Below are 22,336 nucleotides of genomic sequence, written 5' to 3'. Positions count from 1 at the left end.
AGTTGTAGCAGGTTTTTCTCGAAGCACCTGGTGTATTTGACTGCCTGTTTATGACAAAGCTGCACCTTAGAAGTCAATGTGCAACTTGTTACTCCTAGACTTTTCATACTTTCAGGAAATAAAATATCAATTTGCAGGAAAAAGTGTACGTTTAACTTTTTTGGTGAAATTCTTCGATAAAATTAAAAGAACACCATTGCTCCAAAAATATAAGAAATTCCTTCCTAACACTATTCAGTTTACCTTCTGTTGTGTGGCTGCCAGTTCTTAATTAGAGCACAACATCAAAAATAGAAGCATAGAGCACAGAAACGGGCACTTTGGCCCACAGAACTGAAGAATATTCACTGAAGGTGGTAAACTTGTTCTGATTCTGCAGGAGCACCACCGGTTGATGCATACATGGATTGTGCGGTGTTTTGAATCTTGGAATACTTATGCACTGTACACAACTAACACCTGAAAACGGGGTTACACAAATTAAAACTCCGCCTTCCATATATTTCAAACCAAAGTCTCTAATTTGCCATGGCTGAACCCTGAGTGCCACAGGCTAGAGCTTAATTTTTAAAATGTAATTATTATGGCATAACAAAAGACTGAATTTTACACAGATTTAAATCAAAGGCTGTTTCTAATGGAACTCACTTTGTTTTTCACCTTCTCAGCCTCCAACTTCTTCAGCATTTCTTCATCTTGCTTTTCAGTTTCATCCAAATCCTCATCTTCATCCTCATCCTCAGACGCATCATCCTGAGGCTCATCATCCTGTTCATCCTCTTCAGATTCATTTTGGTTTGCATCTATAATAAAAAAACACAAGAAATGCAAGTAGTATGAAAACAGTAATCTTTCAAAACAAATTATAATAAGAGATTGTTGGTGAAACTGGATCCTTCTTTTCTCCTATCCGTGCTCACACGGGGTGGAAGCTTAAATCAGCTTCTAAAGAAAATGGTTGACCTTTGTCAGTTAAGGAGGAGATCACAGGTATCAGTAGCATTAACAAGTTTGTAATCATCTTGGGTAACATTAAACAGTTCTTAAAAAAGCTCTGTCTTTTTAATTTTGGTCTGTTACTTTCACCTGGAGTAGATTTTTATTGTATTTTTTAATAATTGCTGTACTTTGTACACTCTGTACTTTATTTTAATTAACCTCAATTACTCCATTCTTAATTAGACAAAGCATGATATTAGCAGATGTTGTTAATTTTCAATCCAAGATGGAAAATCTTTTGTAAAGCGAAACATACTAACGGATATGGGCCAAAGGCAGATTTATGGAGTTAGGCACGCAGCTCAGCCAGTCTCTGAATGGTGGAACAGGCTTAAGAGGCTGAATGGCCAAATCCTGTTCTTACATTCAGATGCTTTTAAATCAAGAAGAATTTAACACTGAGGACAAAAATTGCAAGGTAGGTATTAACAACTTGTATTGGTATGTAACAGAATGTTGCAAAGTGCTCCAGAGAAGCATTATAAAACAAAATGTGACAAACCACATAAAAAAGGAGATATTAGATAAGATGAGCAAAAATTTAGTTTTAACGGGCTATCTTACAGGAAAAGAATTAGAAACGAGAGGCAGAGAGGAGCTAAGAGATAGGGAATTCCATAGCTTAAGGGCAATTGAAAGAACAACCAGCAATGGTGCAGCAAGTAAAGTCTGAAATACTCAAGTGCCCAGAATTAAAAGAATGCAGATACCCTGGGGCATTATGGGGGTGAGAGAAATTAGTATTCCCAACTATAAACATCATAGAACTGAACCGGACCAGATAAACAAATACTGTAGGCATAGCAGGTCAGAGGCTTGGAGTTACAGTTATTCACCACAGCCTGTCCACCAACTACAAGCACAAATCAGGAGTATGATGGAATGCTCTGGGCAGGTGCAACTCTATAAAGATATAGCAGCAAAAGTAGACTATTTGACCCAATGTGTGCTCTAAAATTCAATGAGACCGTGGCTGATCTGATAATCCTCAACTACACTTTTCTTTCTCCTTAATTCCCTCACTAATTTTAAACAAAAAAAAACTATCTCAGCCAACAATATAATCGTGACCCAGCCTCTACGGCAAAGAATTCTACAGGCTGACAACCCACTGATGAACTAATTCCTTACATGTGTCTTAAAATGGGCACACCTTCTTACTCTGCAATTATGCCCTCTGGTTTTAAACTCTTCCACAAGGGAAAACCACCTCTTAGCAACTACCCTGTCAAGCCCCTAAGAATCTAGTATTTTTCAATAAGGTCATGTGTCATTCTTCTAAATTGCACCACAAGCCCAACATGTTCACAACAAACATGTTCACTCCTCACAACAAACCCTGCTGCTATGTGCAGGATCAACATGGTGAATGTTCTCTGGACTGCTTCCAATGCCAGCATATCTTTCCTTAGTTAGAGGTACCAAAATTGTTTGGTATTCTAGGTGTGGTTTAACTCGGACCTTGCATAGTTTTAACAAGAGCTCTCTACTGTAATACTACGTTTCCTTTGAAAAGTCCAACATTTCATTTGCCCTCCCTATTGCCTGAACTTTTTCCTGTAATCCATACTTCATGGAATATGCCTACCTACGTCCCTTGCAGATTGTCTTCCTCATCACTTGCCCTTTCACCTATTTGTATCATCTGCAAACTTGAAGATAATGCATTCACTTTCCGCAGCCCGGACATTAACCGATTGTCAATAACTGTGGCCCCACCACTAATCCACCTGGTTGCCATTCTGAAAATGGTGGCCTCATCCCAAATCTATTAGTTAGCCAATTTGTGGTAATGCACTACTGTCAACAGTAATCTTATCTTACCAAGTAGCCTTATAATACACTTTGGTGGTCAAAGAATTTTATATTCACTGGTCCCCCTTTGTAACAGGCAGTATAAACAACACTCAAGAAGCATATTACCATCCAAGAAATAGAAGCCTGCATAACTGCCACTCTAATACTTTCAACATTCACTTCCTTCACCTGCCGATGCACCATGGGGTTGCGGATGCAATGCATTAACACACCAAGCTGCTCCAACAGCATTTACCAAAGACACAACTGCCATCATCTAGACACAGCAGATGTGTGGGATCATCATTACTTGCATGTTCCTATTCCAATCACCATCCTGGTTTAAAACTATATTGCTGTTCCTTCACTGTTGTTGGGTTAAAACCCTAGAACTGCCTTCCTAACACTACCATACTCATTCCCATTCCTTAAGAACTGCAGCGGTTCAAACAGGCAGCTCACCACTTCAGGGCAATAAACACTCACATTTGTAGTATGAATAAAAGCAAAAAAAAACTAAAACAAATCAAAGGATGCGAATATGCCAGAAATCTTTGCATGGACAGAAGAACTAGCTTAGTTTTTTTATGGTGGTTAGTGTTGTGGAGGAGATGTTAAAAGTACTTTTAAAGAGGGAAGATGGCACTGTATTGAGGAGCATGAACCAATACAAAATCAGTAATGACTGAGATACAGGCCAAGTAGGCAATACAAGAGGTAAAACTTTTTGGGAGTTTTTACATCAATTCGTGCCCATTATGAAAAAGTTACACAGTCACCTAAACTGAACAGGTATTGTAGACAGGACTGCTTTCAGTATCGCAGGTCAACCAATTAAAACTATGTTTTCCCCAATTTAAGAAACTGACATAACCCTTGGAGTTTCATATTACTGTAAATCACAAATCTATTACACAGAAACTGGCGTTTAAAATTTTGCACCCCAAAGACCCGTTCCCCTTTGGCATGCAATCAGGATAAATTAGCAGTGCTGAGTGTACACATGCATTTGGAAATAAACTAAATGCAAATTAATGAATCAGAGAGCTTACATGTGCTCTCGCCTCTCTGAATGGCCAAGAGTTTGAGTTTCTCTGGTGGAATGTAGTCTCCTTCTTTCTCCTCCACAAATGGGGACAGGTGAGGTGGTAAAGTTACTCCCAGAAAATAATCTTCTACAGGAAGAAGTGTTTTAGCATTAATACTGTCGTAGACCCATTGAGGCTGGATATAATACCTGAAAGTTAAAAATAGTAAAGATTAAAAAGATAAAAATAATTGTAGCAATGGACAGTTATGCATGTTTAGCCAGTTACAGTAAAAAGGAAAGTAGGCACATCAAATGGAGAATCTGATTTATTTCACTTTGAAAAGTTTTTGTTTTTAAAAAAAAGTCTCTCATCAATTACAATTGCACAATATCAGAATTAAATAGTGGGGAACAGATTCAAATTGCAAGCTGGTATTGTTAGGCAAGCTTCAGGTAGTGCAGTAGCTAAGCATTTCACTGGAAGAAGAAAACGAAACATATAATACTCACAAAGCAAATGCAGTCCATTGTTCTAGCTCCGGTGCTGGTTGATATACATGTTCACAATGCTACAACATGACTATCCATTTCAAGGAAGTAGATGCAGAGCAGATATGGGGACACAGAGGAGGAAAAGCTATTTCATAAATTGTATGGCTCATCTTAGAAGCTGGTAACTGATCCCATCATGTATATTTACGATATTCTTTTTAACTACCCTCCATTCATTCATAGGATGAGGGTGTTGCTAGTTAGCCTGGCCTTTATTATTCATCCTCAAGAGTCAATCACATTGCTGTGGGTCTAGAGTCACATGTAGGCCACACCAAGTATGGATGGCAGTTTCCTTCCCTAAAAGGGCATTAGTGAGCCAGATGGGTTTTCCAACAATTGACAACGGATTCATGATAATCATTAGGCTGTTAATTCCAGATATTTATCTAATTCAAATTCCATCATCTGTTGCGGTAGAATTCAAACCCAAGTCCCAGAACATTATCTGAGTTACTGGATTAACAGTTCAGTGATAATGCCACTAGGCCATTGCCACCCCCATGGCATTGCTAGGTAAGGGAACTGCATTCTGATTATATTTTACATTCTCTCATATCACAAGAAAGAGTTTTGTAATTTTTAAAAATGTAAAAATTACAGGCATTCAAATTACAGGCTTATTTGGCCTGGAAGCCCAAGGAAAGTAACTATGCTGAAGGGTCAGTAAAAACAGAATAAAATGTTTTTCACGTTAAATGTATCCTGAAGACTTAAATATCAGTTAAAATGAGGAGTAGAATTAATCAAAGACATGCAATGGCTAACTGCGAAACAAACTCTTCACAAGCCTAAGTATAAAAAAAGCTAAACCAAAATCATTTATTGTGTCTCATTAGGAGTAAAGTTAGGTAAGGAAAGAAAGAACTTGCTCTTAACTGGAGTGTGTCTAGGGCATGCAGCCAACATTTAGAGTATGTAACTGCCAAGTCGAAAGCAAAACTTGAACAGGTTAACGTCTTGCTGTTCAAGAATGCAAGAGTATGCCATCATCAGGAACTATTTTGTTTCAGATTTCCAGCAGCTGCAGTATTTTGTATTCAGGTTCTTAAAGCAAGCAGTGGAAAGAATTTACTCCTATACCATATGGAGGACACTGAATTAATTGTCTGTTTCCAGATTTAACAGAAGTAAAAGACAACACCAGTAACAAAAGCAAACTCATATTTACTGATGTAGCATTTCAGTTTTTATGAGATCATACCTGTTTATAAACTGTTTATCCAGATTTGGCCTGTCCACGATCTGATGAGTGATGGTTTCATCTGTTACAGGATACGTCGCACCTATACAAAGTGACTTATCCCATGATACCTTGCCTCCAAAACACCTACAAGTTTTAAAGAGGTTCAAAAGTTATTTTGTCCCTAAAGCAGAGTTCTTCAAAACAGTGAATAAATTTATAAAGAACAGAGAGAAATGTCAGCCACAGTGCCCATTCCAACCTATTGCTACCTAGTCATTTCCCTGCAGATGGTGCATTTGTGAATATTGAGCAAGAACAGATATGGATTCCACATGTTCTCCAATATGGAATCAACCAGCTTACTGACATTTGTGGTGTCTCTGGAACCAAATCATAAATTGGCCAGATTGTGAAACTATACCTTTGCAAAATTCAGAGAGAGAGGAGAAGAAGAGTATAAAAGCATTTGATGGCATTTTAAAAAACAACTAGTTTCATCATAGTCATCAATTGCTGTGGTTGAGCAACGTTAAATCAGACAAATAGCCCCCATGGGCTAGGAAGATACTAGGTTCAATGTATCAGTTGAAGCATTATGTAGCTAAATTTAGGGGACAAAGTGAGGTGAAAATATGCATACTTAGGCAAAAACAGAATTAGTTTGTCCTCAAGTCTGCCAACTTCACAAAAACAGCCAACGGAGTTTACAAATGAATAACGGTCACGTATGAGGTACAAACTGTATCGCAGAAGCAAGTGGCTGACACCATCAAAAACAATAGGGTGGGCTGAACGATTAAAAATTGTTCACACATACTAGAATTAGTAACATACCTTATGACAAATGCCAGTGATTCACGTGGAACTTCTCTGTTTAAGAAAAACTGCATCCCCTCAAACAACTTCTTCTGTTTTTCTAGAATTTGTTGTTCTTTTTGCCTCTCTTCAAGCAGTACTGCATTTTCCTGAATAAATTATAGAAGTTACTCTAGTGCACCGTATTATTTTGCCATGGAGAATTACCTCATACAAATAACAAGTTGCCTGTGTAACCTAGCAAACATTGAGTTTTAATCAGACAGCACTTCTAATAGATCAAAAGAGGTACTCTACTCCATTACATTTCTGCAGGTAGAAAAGGGCTGCTATGTATTTCACTGTTAACATATTTGTGTCATAAAGCACTAACCAACTGCCAAACTAAGTTTGAAAACTGTATTTTACTGTGAGTTATTAACACATCAACACGCCATCTTAATTTGACATAGATTTAGCATTCCTTTCCTTAGTAACAACACAAATGCCTCAAATGTGCACTAACAGAATACCAAGGGAAGATAAAACACATGCTGAAAGCAGATTTTTAAACAAACAAATCTAGTTCAGTGCACAAAAATGAACTAAACCATAGATGTGCTTAAATCTTCAAGGAGAGACGCTAATCTAGGTGGTTTTGTAAATTGTTCAAAAACATCAACAGGTCACAAAGAATACACAAATTATATGGCAATAAAAATATATTTTTTGAAGCGCTATTCCGAGTATAAGCATGTCTGTTTGTCCAACATCCAGTTGCGTTTTGGTGCCTGGGAAATTAAACAATTTTTACTAAAACCTCTCCCCAACTTTCATGAAAAGATTTGGCTTCTTAATTTATGATTCTTTGCTCAGGTAATAAAGAGTTATATTCAATTCTCAACAGTTAGCAACAATCCACTGTTGTGGATACAGGCCCATAGATTTTGAAAGTTTGAGTTATAAACAAAGATTTCCTTTAATTTGTACTTGTAAGATTTCATGGAGGAAATTGTACGTGATTTCTGTCTTTTTCCAGTAGTATCAACGTCAGCAGTACATACCAAGTAAATTTTGGTCCTGTGTAATTTATCAAAGAGTAACTCGAAGCTGATTAAATTCAGTGTTCATTGCACTACGGTACATTCATATTTTATAGCCAGTATCAGGTTTCTACTTTCAGCAAGCAATTGATGCATTTTGGCAATTTAGAGAATCACTACTAGGTGAAAGCCTACAACTTAAATTAACAACCCCACATTTATCAATTTTCACTGGATAATAATGATAACTAGCTTCATGGATACAAATAATTTTTTGACTGCAATGGTTTAAAGTAAAAAAAAAAGATCTGTGCTACAACTGTAGAATTGATGGATAGTTCTGATGGTCATCCAGGTAACAGTTCTGCTTATACTAATCTTCTGTCATGAAAATATAATGAAGCAGAAGCCAAATCAACAACGAAAAAAATCATTTAAAATTTAGCAACAAAGGAGTTTCCTTTCTCACTGAAAAACACATTGTTCAATAATGAAGAACAACACTGTTTAATACTTACTTCTTCTGCAGGAAACTCATCAGGTATATCATCCTCTTCATTTGAGGATATCACACGAGCTAAACTTGCACCCAGCGCAGCCAGTTTCTACATAAAATCACAAAATTAAAATTGGTGCTTTAAATAAGATCACAACTTTTTGGGAGGGTAAGGCTTTAGTCAGGTTCACCACTTACCTCCATGTAACATTCAGAATCCATTGCATATTTCTCTTCATTGTCTTGCTTCGGGTCACTTTCTTCAGCGTTGTTTTCAAGCTGAAGATTGATATTCAGTTTAGTTAGTTAAATGAAACAAAATGGTTATCAATCCTCCAGACTTCTAAATCCACAAATCTGTTGTGAATTGTGGAATCACAACTGTAGCTACAACATGGGTTGCCGTACACAAGGAGTACAAGTATAGCAAAACAATAAATAACCACAAAGGAACTTCCTGCTTCATGGAAAGATACTAAAACAGTAAATACTGTAGCATATTAAAACTGGCTACATTTATGGGACATCTACAGGACAGTGAATAAGTACCCAATAAGCATATATGGAATGTACCTTTTATAGCAAAGACAGAAGGTTTCCTAATCAAAAATGTTTCATTATAGTATGCACCTTACAACATTTTGGAATTTCTTAATTTGCCAATATTGGTTTAAAGCTTAATTCAACATTTTCAGTCTTTTTGGACTTCAGCAATTAGTTTACAGTACTGTGATAGTGACTTGACATTTTGATGGGCCAGATCAGGTTTGTTTTACCTCCCACCTTTAGTTGATTTAATAGTCTGGAGCACTGCAATAACTGAACACATTTTGATAAATTCATTACTGAATTCACATTTTCACTGCAAAAATTATTAGTCCATAAATTACAGATGAATGATTTTGGAAATATGAAAGCTATATATTAAATCCTGTCCAGTATTTTGAATGGTGTGCAAATTAAACAGTATTTTTCCCAAAAATAGTATTTTTAAACAGAAATAAATCTCATTAAAGGCTCTTAGTCCTCATCTACGGCCTGACCAAATATCAACAGTGGAATGTTACTAACTCATGAACACAGACAGCTCATAATCTAAAAAAGGTCACAAATGGAAGTGAAAGAAAAATATTCCACACAAGGGGTGGAATGTACATACATCTGACAAGGGGGCTGAATGAGCTGCATCATGTTCCAACAGAATAGTGTTTGTTTGCACCATATGCATAAAGAAAGCACTTTTGCCATATCAGATCAGGTAGTGTGCTTCAAGAGGTTGTTTCACAAAGCACCAACTTCGTTTCATGCTCATATAACGGGTTGTCAAATCAGTGCATAGGTTTATGAAAAGGAAAGCAAACATTTTCCAGATGGCAAGTCCCTTACTTTGCAGGCCACACCATTCATTTGTCTACTAGCAACCAACTGAAGGGCAGTGCTGGAAGAGCTTTGCTGGATGATTGCCCTCCAGCTTTCTCAAGGTGTGGAATGTCACATGTGCCTGGCAAACATTACAACCATAATGAACATGCCAAAAACATTTAGGCTTGAAAAACGGACAATGTTTAATAAAATAAAATCAAACCGTGTGCCGTTATCAGCTATAAAAGAAATATTCAAGTACTGAATACCACATTACCTGTAAATGGATAACTATTGCACATGCAAAAGGTAGAACTTTGGTCTTTGTTGCTATAGAAAAATTCTCAACATTTCTGAATAAGCAACTTCCATTTAACTATTTACACCTGTTGAAACAGTCATTCTGCAGAAGCACTATCATTGTGGATTCAAGTTATTGAAACAACTTTGTGCTTTTGATGCTGTACAATAATTTAATAAAATAAGTTGTGCAGTCATTAACACTTCCAATGTCCTAAATATGCTTTCCTATCAGACTTGGCCTGCAAACCAAAGAGAACAGAAAATATACAGTGGAACAAAAAAAAACACGATGAGGGAAAACAGGAACACACATAATTGGAATCAGATATAATAACAAATGTGAAGTTGCAAATCACCCGTGGGATACTTTCAGCAATTAAATTTACTTGACTGAAATCTAATCTACCTTTGGAGGATAAAGAAGATTGAGGCTTTGGTACAATCTAAAGTTGACAAATCCAAGAAGGGTTGTGAAAAACTCTGTGAAGGTTGCCATCACTCTGTAGTCCACATCTGTGGGATGCTGGAAACACAATTTTAAAGCTTAGGATAAGAAGATTAAGAAGCAATAGTTATATTGTATGACTTAAAACTGGGATAACACAAAAGCCTTATAAATGCAAGATTTTGTTTAAAACAAAAACAACATATTTTGCTCCACTTGGGAACTATAAAATCCAAAGCAAAGGAAGGGATTTTCATTTTGTTAAGCTGTGAGTAGTTTGAACAATACATGAAATCAGCAAGACACCCAAAGCATGAACATCAGAAGCTACTCAAATAATTTGCTTGGTCAGCACTGATCAATGCTAGATTAACAGTCAACTATCACGCCAGTACTCCAGATCCCAGTCTACCAGTGTATAACACAACAAGATTAGCAGGTACTGGTATTGCGAAAAAACTCTACGGCAGCAATGAGGTCGTTGGCTTGCTCGCTGAGCAGGTTGATTGTCACCGACACTTTGTCACCGTGCTAGGTAACATCATCAGTCAGTCTCTGATGTTGTTCAATTCCGCTTGCTATTTATGATCTGGCCTGTTAAGTTGGGTTGTGCCATTTCTGGTTCTGTACTGCACGGGTTTGTATATGGGGTCTAATTCCACATGTTTGTTAATTGCATTATGGGTTGAAAACCAGGCCTCTAGGAATTTCTGTCTGTATGTGTGGTAGGCTTGAGCTAGGATGGTTACATTGTCCCAGTTAAATTCACGGCCTTTATTGTCCGAGTGCATGGAATTGAGGGAAAGTTCGTCATCTCATCTCAGTGTACTTGGACAATGAAAGTCACCAATTTAAGTGGGACAACGCGACCATTCTAGCTCAAAACATTTGTATGAAAACCAGCCAGCTCGGCAAGCAAGCCAGCAACCTCACCCACAACCCGGCCTATAAATCTTCGCAAGAAGCTACGGCAGCAAGTTGGTTAGTTACCATTTTACAGTTTTGTAAATATAATAAGTACTTCATTATGTAGGGCATTAACAACTTGGAACATTTTACTCCTAACGTTATTTTTCCAATCTTGGCAAATTACACCAACCGATCTGGCACTGTTTTAAGATTTCAAAACTGTTTACATTTAAACTTGATTGCAGTAAACAGCTGATGCAATTTATGATGGCATGCTTTTAGATTTTTTTTGTCATTTTCTTCAACAACAGTAAGATCAGGGTAGATTTGTGGTGTAAAGAGCATGTTATCAAATGTGCGGTCTCGTAATTCGTAACACTCCATATGTATAAGGGACATTTCTTTGGTCCACTGGGAGAGTGAGATCATGAGGAGTACAGTCCATCATTCTGTGACCTGGAGATGGAGTCAGCCTCATGGCAGCTAAACCTCTCTCAAAAAATATGGGAATTATGATTAACCATTTAACAAGCAATTATGATATTCTCATGAACTACCAATTCAGTTAGTGGTAATAGTTTTAAAACAGCAGTGCAGTTCAATGCCCTAAATCAAAAATGTACTACTACTTCTACTAGTCTTCCCACCTACCAAACTGAACTCAAGACCCCATCACTGTAAGCTAAGCTGCCAGATTCACACAGCTTAACTTTGGCACTGCTGTTCCAAAAGTAAGAAATATCACATGATTTTCATATGGGACCATTCAAACAATGAATAAAAGGAATCGCAAAGCTCTTTGTTCATCTACTACCAGGCATAATGGAGGCTTTATTGCTAGAAGCCAGCTGCAGTGCCCATACCAATGTTACAAGGGACTCTTTTCAGTAAATGAAAGCTTTTAAAATGTTAAAAAACGCCTACAGCATTGCAGTTGGCTAAACAAATGACAGGCAAGTGGTGGTCTGAGGCTAGTAGCTGTCCAACACACTGAGGAATGCAACACAAGAATTACATTTACCAGTAGTTCCAGGCAAATAATTAAAATTAAAACACATTGATGTCCTGATTAAACTACAAAATCCCTGTATTACAACTAACAGGTTTCAAATAAATATAGACTAATATACCCCATTTTACAAAGGAAAGAAAACATTCAATTTTATTATTACTACAAAATTTCTTTGCCAAGACCACCTTTAGACAATTTCACGAAATTGCACATTAGTTTGGAATACCTCGTATCCCAAATTTCTGACAAGACTGAAGTACACTTTTACTTCATACAAATATCAGTCTTGATACAAAGAAAATGTTCAAGATATTGTGTAGCATTTGTATCTAGATGATGAAGGCTTGTATGAACTCCAACTCAACCTACAGTCAGTGTATCTGAAAATCTGTGGGGAGACCCACTTTCCCTGAATCAAACAAAATCCACTGGTCAGCGCCTTTGCTGCACTTGTTTGCAGTCATAAAAGTAGGGTGGCAGCAGCAATGTTGAGGTGTTGCAGTTTGAATACTTCAGCGTTCACATACAAAGCAAAGCTACACCTCAATGCTCAAATGAAAGGTTGGAGAAAAATATCAAAAACATTTATGCTCGTAATAAATTGGTGTTAAATGAAATAACCAAACTTTTTCCACTCAACTTTACATCGACCTGTCTGTTTACGCTCATTTTCATAGCAAACTTGGGAGGTCATACTGTTGACTAGGAGTGATCACTAAAATACATTGTAGCAGCTACAGTGATTCTCAATCTCAAAAGATCAGTCAGGACATTCACTGACTTAAAACTATATTTGCGACATCAAATCGCCAAATAGTTGTTTTTGTTTGTATTAAAATTCGAAAGAAAACAGTGCAGTTGGAGGAGCAGCAGTAAACAGCAACAATGCTCAGTATTGCTGGTCAAACATATTTGGAGAAAAAGGGAATGGGACTGATTAAAAATACTAATCTAAGTCCTAGTGCATGATTGATGAACAAACCAACCTCCTGTAAAATTCTATGATTACAACTAAATCTGAACTTCACTTCAATGTTAATCTCGTGCAAGCTTTTATTCCAGGTAATCCTGTAACTTTAGCATTAGGGTGCCAAACAATTATCATCTTGTCAGCCTGTCTCTTTGAAGTCGGACTGGATTGTGGTATAGTATAGAATGTGAAGTAACCCAAAATTATGCTTGTGAAACGTGAGCAGGAACAATGGCCATCACGACAAAACTATCCAAATTCCGTAGTTAAAAAAATAAAGATTAATTTTCTACAAAACAAGAGCACTGGCTTAATTCTGGTTTCAAAAACAAAAAGGACTTAATCACAAGATGTTCTGTTGGGGCAGGCAAGCACGTTTCCTTCAAAAAAATGTTGAGCTGGGAGGAGGTTTCTCATTTCAAGGGTGTTAGAATGCTAACAAAGATGTTTCTCCAGTTCTCTGCCACCATGTAATCACCCCAATTCTTGGCTCTCAAAATACAGTTTTCTGGGGCTATTGGAAAGTCATTGCAACATTATGGACTTTACAAAGTCAATTCAACGACTAATAGTGAAATGCTGACAAACAGTAGCAAATAATTATTGTAGAGACAGCCTGCCAGCAATAACATAGGTTACCTGAAACAATACACATCGTATTTCAGCACATTCACTCACTGTTTAAGGATCATTAAAGACTGCTAATAGCAAAAATAAAAATCTGTCAGACTGCAGCCTTAATACTTACATCATGTGCAAATGTATAGGGCACAATCCAAGTTATCAGTTGACCAAGAATTTCAGCTTGATAATAAATCCCTTTGATTGATAAGAATACCTAGCAACAAATTATAATCTATTAATTAAAACCAAAAGGATAAAGAGGTTGTCTCAGTTTAAAAAAAAGCAGTGCGGTTGATTTACAATAGCTTTTTAATTGTATTATGCAGCATGTTTGTTAATGCAATTAAGTTTGACCAATTAATTCTTAAAAGCACAATACAATTGTACCACTAAAAAAAATTTTAAACATACTGCAAAAAGCATATGAAGTATCACTTCACCAGACTTTGAAGACGACAGCCCAATTTATATTAAATCATTTTCACATGATTTCAGCTGCTTAGTCATGGAGTCATACAGCATGGAAAACAGACCCTTTAATCCAACTAGTCCACACTAATAGTGTTCCCAAACTAAACTAGTCCCACCTGCCTGCATTTGGCTCATATCCCTCAAAGCGTCTGCTATTCGTGTACTGATCATGTGTCTTCTAAACATTCTAACTGTACCTGCAAACACCACTTCCTCTGCCAGGTCATTCTACACATAAACCACTCCGTCAAAACAAAAACCTGGCCCTCATGTCCTTTTTAAATCTTTCTCCTCTCACCTTAAAAATACACCTCCCAGTTATGAACTCCCCAACCCGGAGGAAAATAACCTTGCTATTCAGCTTATCTATGCTCCTCACGATTTTATAAACCTCTATAAAGGTCAGCCCTCAACCTCTGGTCTCCAGTCAAAATAACTCCAGCTTATAAAACTTTATGTCTATAATTTTCATATAACAATCCTCAGATTCTACTGTTTCTTTAATGTCACAACTTCAGGAAACTGCTAGCTAACTAATTGGCTGCCAGTCAATTGATGCTACATTTTGTTGCTATAGGCTGAGAGCTTTCCAATAGGTTGAGAGCTTTCCAATTTGAAAAAAAAATGAGATTGACTGTCAACCCCATTTTATTTAAATTCGTCTGCCAATTTTATGCCCTTATCAGCTGAAGGCATTCACTACTTGTTGCTTATGGTTTCATAGCTATCATTCACTTGATCCCAACAGTGCACAGTGGTTTATTTCACCACAGACGCTGAGCTACAGTTCCACATACAACAGCCTTACAAAACAATGACCCAGGTAGAGTCTAGACAGTTAGCACCTACTATTCACCTGTACCAAGTGGGTCTGAAAGATCAACACAACTCGCACAATGTTAGCCAACTGACTTCGACAAGAGTGATCCTCACGTTATTCCCACAGCATTTGCAATGGAGGTTCGCAGTTTCCCCACAACTTAGTGTGATGGGGACTGTTATGAAGGCAGAAACTATTCCATGATATCTAGTGATAATACCAGTACAGGCTTTCAGGTCATAGAGTCCCTACAATCCCCATTTGGCCCACTGACCTTAAGAAGGCATTCCACCCAGACCTTGTTGCCTGATCCTACCCATGTAATTCACTAATCCACCTCACCTCTACTCCCTAGACACCACAGGCCAATTTAGCTTGGCCGATCTATTTAATGTGCACATCTTTGGACTGTGGGAGCAATCTAGAGCAGCCAGTGAGAATGTGAAAACCTCATGGAGTCAGAGACTGGAATTAAACTTGGGTCCCTGGTGATGAGAGACAGCAGTGCTAACAATTGAACCACCCTGCCACCACTTTTTAAGAATCATAAACAAATATCAGGTGTTTTAATTTATTTACATACAGACAAGGGGAAAACCACATTCAAAAAGGTATATTCTTCACATCCTTCTTCTCCTTCAAGCCTCTTCAGTTCTTCCATTAAATCCTTACTCTCCCACTCTTGTTATCAGTCCTACTGCCCTTTTCTAGTGCACGGTTTGTTTTCTTGCACAGTGAAGAAAATAACAACAATCTAAAGACTAAGCACTGAGCCACCAATTTCCTTTTTCTTATAATCTGTCACTTTAACCGGTATTCCATTAATCATGACCGTTTTGGGTCATCCTGAGATCACATGAAAAGCCACAGCCAAAAATGCAATTTTCCTTGTTTCCATTTGGCCCAAAATTCTGGTAGTAGCTTTTTAGGTTTCTTCATCACAACAGATAATGGAATCTGACCTAATACAGGACTTAACACAATAGCATATCACTTTTTGTCATTTATCTGCCCAAAATAGACCTAAAATTTGGTAGAATTCTGTTGTTTTGTTATTGCTAGCAAGTCCAACCAGCATCTCAGGTTTTTATGAGGTTCATGTTACTATTCATAACCGTATGAATAGCATTCTAATCATTAAAGCACTGAATTGTCACCTGATAAAATTTGTAGTTTACCAAAACAGCTTCTACATAAAAATGATAAAATATGATCAAATAAGGGCTTTCAGCTTTTCCAGCATTATTGCTCGAAACTGACATTCAGAACCATAGTAACTAAAAAAACTTTCCAGGAGTATTTTGACTGCTTTCTGTCAGCACTCTAGCTCACTGCAGTGATTCTTCCATTTGTTGGTATGCTTGCTGATAATCATGACCCAAATACATCTCCAGAACCAATCCACCCATTATGCATACAATTCACATGGTTTTTACTCTCGTACTGCATTTTAAAGTTATAAATCTGGGAAACATGCAGCTTACCAGGTCTTGTAGAGTTTATACTGGCAGTAAAAAAAGTTGAAAAAAAAAACAACCAATGTCCTCATCATCTTGCTGAACATAGCATCCCCTCTTTCTCTGTGCCTATAGTATTGGAAATTATCTCATAAAACCAGCTGAGACTTACCTTGCGAAGGGACCTGGAGGCAATAACAAAATTCATAAACTCCACAGATAGGCGCCGACATAACTGAATTGTCTCTACGTGACATTTACCCGTGCGAGGGAACGTGGCAAATAGGAAGCACATGGACAATGCATCATCAAGGTCACGGAGTGCATCTATGAAGGTAGGGTACCTTAAAAGGAGAAAAAAACCCCTCAATCTTTTCAATATCTTGTCACTGGGAGAAACAGGAACCATAACAATCAAAAGAAGTTTAAAAATTAAATGGGTAGAATCAGAGCAAAAAAGTAATAAATTCCAAATCAGGGTTACTATGCATGCATGGGAATTCACAGATTGTTAATAAAGATTAGGGAGTTACAAGCACAGGCTGCCATGTGGGATTATGATGCTTTCATGATAACGGAGTCCTGGCTGAAATGAAGGCAGGGATCACAAGTTGTAGAGCTGGATGAACACAGCAGGCCAAGCAGCATCAGAGGAGCAGAAAAGCTGATGTTTCGGGCTGAGACCCTAGGACTGGGTGCTCAGAAAGACTGGGAAGGAAGAGAGGAAAAGAAACATGAGGAGAATGATATTTTTGTTTAGTGAGGGCATTAACAGTGTTGGTGGAAAGCAGATGTATTGCCAATAATCCTTCTAACTTCCCTGGATTCAGGCATGTTTTCAGAGGATTGCAGATTTGCAAACATTTATACTTGTTCAAAAAGGCTACAAACATAGCCCTAGCAATTACATACTAAGGAGTTTAACTTCATCAGCGGGAAGACTTCCAGAAACAATTACTTTGGATAGGATTAATGGTCAAATGGAAAAACAGAAGCTAATTCAGAATGGTCAAAATGGATTTGCTGAAGGGAAAATTGCATCCATTAACAAGGGAGTTTTTGAAGAGATAACACAGGGTTGATCAGGTGTACATTGACGTCGTGTACATTGGCGTTGAAAAGGCATTTGATGCACTACCACACAGACGTATGAGGAAAGCTACAGATCATGAAAAGGTCTGCAGCAATGTAGATGACTGAGATGTAGGAAACAAAGTAATGGCGAGAGGAGGGGTAGGGCTGGGGAAGGTAGGTGAGATGGTGATAGGTGAATGCAGGTAGGGAGTGATGGGGGTTGATCAGTGGGATGGGTGAGATGAATAGGTAGGACAGAAGACGGTTGTCTCCGGTTAAAGAGACGGGGACAGGAGGGAGGGTTGGACAGGCCGGGAGTGGGGAGATTTTAAAATTGTTGAATTGTGTTTAGGCCATTAGGCGATAGGCTCCTGAGGTGGAATGGGAGTTGTTGTTCCTCTAGTTTGCTGTGGAGTCAGTGTGACACTGGAGGCTGCCCAGGACGAACATGTCACCCAGGGAATGGGAGGGGGAGTTAAAACAACTGGCAATCTGAAGGTGTTGTTGATTATAGCATATAGAGCACAGACGCTCTACGAAATGGTCTCCAAAGCTTGGCCTCACCAATGTAGAGGCGGCCACACAGGGAACAATGTACACAGTAGACCTCGTTGGTGGACGTACAGACGAACACATGCCAGATTGAATGGAAGGTGCATGTGCGTGTGCATAAGTGTAGAGCTGTCGTGGGATTCACAGAGTGAGCAGTCCTTACAAAAGGCAGATAGGGGCAGGGAGAGAAATCTCGTTTTGGGCATGGGATTGGATAGTAGGTGGCTGAAGTGACGGAGAATGACTCACTAGATGCAGATGTTAGTGGGGAGATCTGAGACAGCCGGGGGATTCTGTCTTTATTTTTGTTGGGTGGGGTGGTTTAAGGGCATGAGTGTGGGAAATAAAAGATATGCAGTTGAGGGCATTTTTTGAGAACAAGGTGGGGTGGTTGGTGGGGGTATGGTTGTCCTTGAAATAGGAGGGCATCTTGGGAGCAGATGTGGAGGCTGCAGAGGAACTGACAGTATGGAATTGCATTCTTGCAAAAGGGTGGGTGAGAGAAGGTGTAGTCCACTTTTCCTTGCAAACCACACGGAGTGCTACACCTGCCTCTACACCTCATCCCTCACTTCCATTCAAGGCCCAAAGCAAGCCTTTCATATCTGTCATGGGTTCACCTGTACATTTGCCAACTTGGTCTATCATATATGTTGCTCCTCATGTGGCTTCTTCGGAAGATTCGGAGACCATTTCGTACAACATCTGCGCTCTGTACATGACAAATGGCAACACCTTCCGGTCACCAAACATTAGTTAGGGTAGGGATAGAGGTGGTCAGACTGGTACTGGGAAAGCATAAATCCAAGAGCTGGCGCAGGAGGCAGCAAAATGGACAGCACATGCAATTTTTACAAAGTCAAAGCCAAAGTCAACAGGGAGCCAAATCCAGCCTGGAGGGTTGATAATGGAGGCAGAGGTAGGATGAGATGTTAAACCTCTTGTCAATACTGGAAGAAATGTAAACAACCTTTCTCTTTTTTAAATTCTTCAATGCCATAGGGAATTCCATTTGATTACCTGATTTCAATTAAAATAAAATCAGAAAACAGAGAGAGGCACAGAACAAGTGTATGCTGTAGAGTAGATAAATGGGCAAGGAGGAGGACTCAACACATTAGTGACAAGAAGGCTAGACAAGTAGTTTCAAAGCCAATAAGATTTGTGGACGTAAATAAGAAGCTAGACTGACTCTTACCAGTATTTGTAAAAGTCAATGACATCTCAAAATACTTTACAAATAGAAAGATCTGATGCTAAAACTGAAAGGCAGTGATATGGAATTGAGCGAGTTAAAATTTTAGCTAAATAGTTATTTTTAAAAGAAAACCTTTAGAAGGACTGGTTGAAGGTTTTACCAACAACATGAGTTCATAAGGGTTGGGAAGAAGATACAGAAGGTCAGGGTCAGAGAAAATGTGCAATTTGAGGAGGCTGAATAAAGAGGATAGGACAAGGTCATGGATGAAATTACAGGTGGATGTTTTGGCATTAATTTAACTGGGAAACAGGAGATGCCTGTGTTTCTAAAAGGTTTTAAGCACTTAGGAAACCTTTTGTTTTGGAATGTAAACAGAAACCTAAAGATAACCATGCAAATGTAGGATGCATTAACAGATTGCTCGTCAATCATTAACAGTAAGAAGAGTACTTTGAATTCAGACATTATTCCCCTTAAAACAAAGCTGCAATTTTGGACAGGTCATTTAAAAATATGAAATATACTTTGTATTCTTAAAAGTGACTTTTTATGAATACCTAATGATTCCATATCAGCAAACACCATAAGAAGCCTGTTCTAACATCAAAATCACTTTTTAGAAAAACAAAAACACCTTCTGCATCAAGTAATTTAATACCACATGGGAAAATTTCAATGGTAAAGAAGAGGTGGTTAACAGAAGGTGCAAATTTCCAAGAAAATATAAAAAGAAAAAAAAAGTTTGACCTTATGAAGATTTATACATCATGAGGGGCACAGATAAGGTAAATAGACATGGTCTTTTCCCTTGTGGGGGGAGGGAAGGAGTCCAAAACTAGAGGGCACAGGTTTAAGGTGAGAGGGCTAAGATTTAAAAGGAACCCAAGGGGCATCTTTTTCACAGACAGGGTGGTGCATGTATAGAATGAGCTGCCAGAGGAAGTGGTGGAGGCTGGCACAGTTACAATATTTAAAAGGCATCTGGATAGGTACATGAATAGGAAGGGTTTACAGGGTTATGGGCCAAATGCAACTAGATTTATCTAGGATATAACAGTCAGCACGGACCAGTTAGACCGAATGGTTTGTTTCCATGCTATACATCTCTACCGCTGTGCTGTTTGTGGGGTAGGGGTACATAGAAGTGGGGTGGGGTGGGGTGGTGTGGGGTAAAGAGATAAAAGAATATAGATTAAGAGGTAGAGAGAGACTGGAACAGGCCGTGTGGTGCACCCTGTAGGAGTACAACAGTGGAATTAAAATGCATCACCAGTAGTTATCATTGAAAATGCAGCAAGTTGCATAAGTTGTTGAGGAAGTATCAAGTTGAATGAAGGTGGGATGGGTCAGACAGAGAAAGAGGAAAAAAAAAATCACAAAAAGGAGATAATTAGACTTTCCAAAGGTTCAAACATCTTTGACGAGACCTGAATGACATCATTTGAGCCATACTCTTTTGCAGTTATCTAAACCTCTCCTCCCAAGATACTTATAGCTTGTCCCTACAGTCTTCATTTGTTGTTTTTAAGTTCAGAACATTATTAATTTGTTACATGCACAATATTTCACAACTGGACTAAAGCCGAACTCAGAAGCAAAGGAGTCAAACAGAGATCCAAAAATGACTGAAATCTGGAATTTAAAAAAAAACTGAAGGATTAACCTAAATTTCTGTTTAAGTACTGACAGATTTGACTGCTTTCATTTTGATGATGTCTTGTTTTCAATACGAATGAGAACCAAAGATTCAAGTTCCACTGTTTCCTCCCTTAAACACTATGCTTCTCAAAGCTGGCTTATCTACTAGGTTGTTGTATGACACATGACATTAATTTACTATAAAGAGGGAGCGGTATAGTTCAGGGATGGGAAGAGTAGTGGTAATGGTGTGAATAAAAAATAATAATAAATAAATCACATACCAAAAGAGCTTTTAAGTATCAATAAGAACACAGTTTTTTTCAATATTCCCAATTAAACGAGTAGGTACGTCAAGGGATCAGGCAGATACATGATATGAAGCATGCAATGTACCTTAACCTATTTTCATTTTGTTGATACCAAACCACTGTGCCTTTAAATGGTGGGTTGGGAAAATGAAATATGGGGATACTCATCATCAAAAAGGAACACAGTAAGACAAGTCCCTAACTCCTCTTCCATGACAAAGCCTTGCTCTAAAAGATGTAACAAGTAACCCATGACAATTTAATGTTCCTGATGTATTAGTATTGTTAAAAATCTTGCCTATGTCTACAGTGCATGAGGAAATGAATGCTATACTCACTGACTTGTCAAACATTAGTAGTACATTGACTCAATTACGATGAGGTAGGAAATATGACCATGGCCAGTCATAAAACCACAGATAAGTAGGAAAAGCTGAACATAGTAACCAAATCTTTCATTTTCCCTCCCCAATCAATCCCAGGCCAAACTACCAACTATAAACAAAACAAACCAAATTCACTCAATACTTTTATGAAAACTTTATAAAACTTTATAAATGTGTGATGGCAGGGGAAGCAAACTTACCCACAGTGCATTTTTTGAAAGTCTGAGTTACTATTTGAAGCAAAGATGTGAAGCCAAAAGGAGAATAAAAAAAACAGGACAGCATAATTTTTTTTGGTGTAAAGAAGCTAACCATCGCTGAAAGCCTGCCTTCTATGGTTCTGTCTACTAAACAGTAGCAGCATTTGTTCCAGAAGTCATGTGGGGCAATTACAAACACTTTAAATTGTATGCTCTGTTAATTTAAGTATCAGAGGTACACATGGTCATTCAAAGTAGTAAAAATGATATTATTCCACCTGGAACAGCGTCACTCTACGATCAAGTTGAAGTACTACTACTACAAAAAATTGATAACAAAAGCTTAAAAACATGTTAAAACAGGGTTTAAAAATTTATAGAAACCACGTTTTCAAATTCTTCCTGCCCTGGTACAGGGTCTTCACTACCTGCAGAGCTTTTGAAAGCTTTGGGTGAATCACTTAGCCATACTTGGACATCTTGTCACTTTCTGACTGCAAATACAGCATGTAGTTAAGCAGGTGAATGGGGTTAATTGATGGAACAGGCACAAAGGGGAACTGGCGAGGCTCAATCTATCCACAAACAGAGGTATTTTGCTTTTCCCCAGCCTCCCACCAACCTACTTGCCTCCGATTTTACATTGCTGTCATAGGAGACTTGCTTAAAAGGTCAAGACTGCAAACTAAGTGTCATTTTCAGA

The 22,336-nt window shown here is 38.1% G+C and overlaps 1 protein-coding gene across 1 annotated transcript in view; it reads right to left on the bottom strand.

Moving 5' to 3' along the window:
* pes (pescadillo) overlaps positions 1 to 22,336 on the bottom strand; it is a 38,109-nt gene that overhangs the window by 4,876 nt on the left and 10,897 nt on the right. The window contains exons 5-13 of the mRNA XM_048556287.1: positions 16,444 to 16,615; positions 13,648 to 13,737; positions 9,970 to 10,086; positions 8,097 to 8,177; positions 7,921 to 8,007; positions 6,399 to 6,529; positions 5,583 to 5,708; positions 3,849 to 4,033; positions 649 to 803 (exon numbers count right to left, since the gene is read on the bottom strand). Coding sequence (XP_048412244.1) covers positions 649 to 803; positions 3,849 to 4,033; positions 5,583 to 5,708; positions 6,399 to 6,529; positions 7,921 to 8,007; positions 8,097 to 8,177; positions 9,970 to 10,086; positions 13,648 to 13,737; positions 16,444 to 16,615 — 1,144 coding nt within the window. The remainder of the gene's footprint in view (positions 1 to 648; positions 804 to 3,848; positions 4,034 to 5,582; positions 5,709 to 6,398; positions 6,530 to 7,920; positions 8,008 to 8,096; positions 8,178 to 9,969; positions 10,087 to 13,647; positions 13,738 to 16,443; positions 16,616 to 22,336) is intronic.

Source organism: Stegostoma tigrinum, chromosome 26 (assembly GCF_030684315.1).
Source record: "Stegostoma tigrinum isolate sSteTig4 chromosome 26, sSteTig4.hap1, whole genome shotgun sequence".
Taxonomy (NCBI): domain Eukaryota; kingdom Metazoa; phylum Chordata; class Chondrichthyes; order Orectolobiformes; family Stegostomatidae; genus Stegostoma; species Stegostoma tigrinum.
The sequence above is the reverse complement of the archived record's forward strand: the minus strand, read 5'-3'. Positions and strand labels throughout refer to the sequence as shown.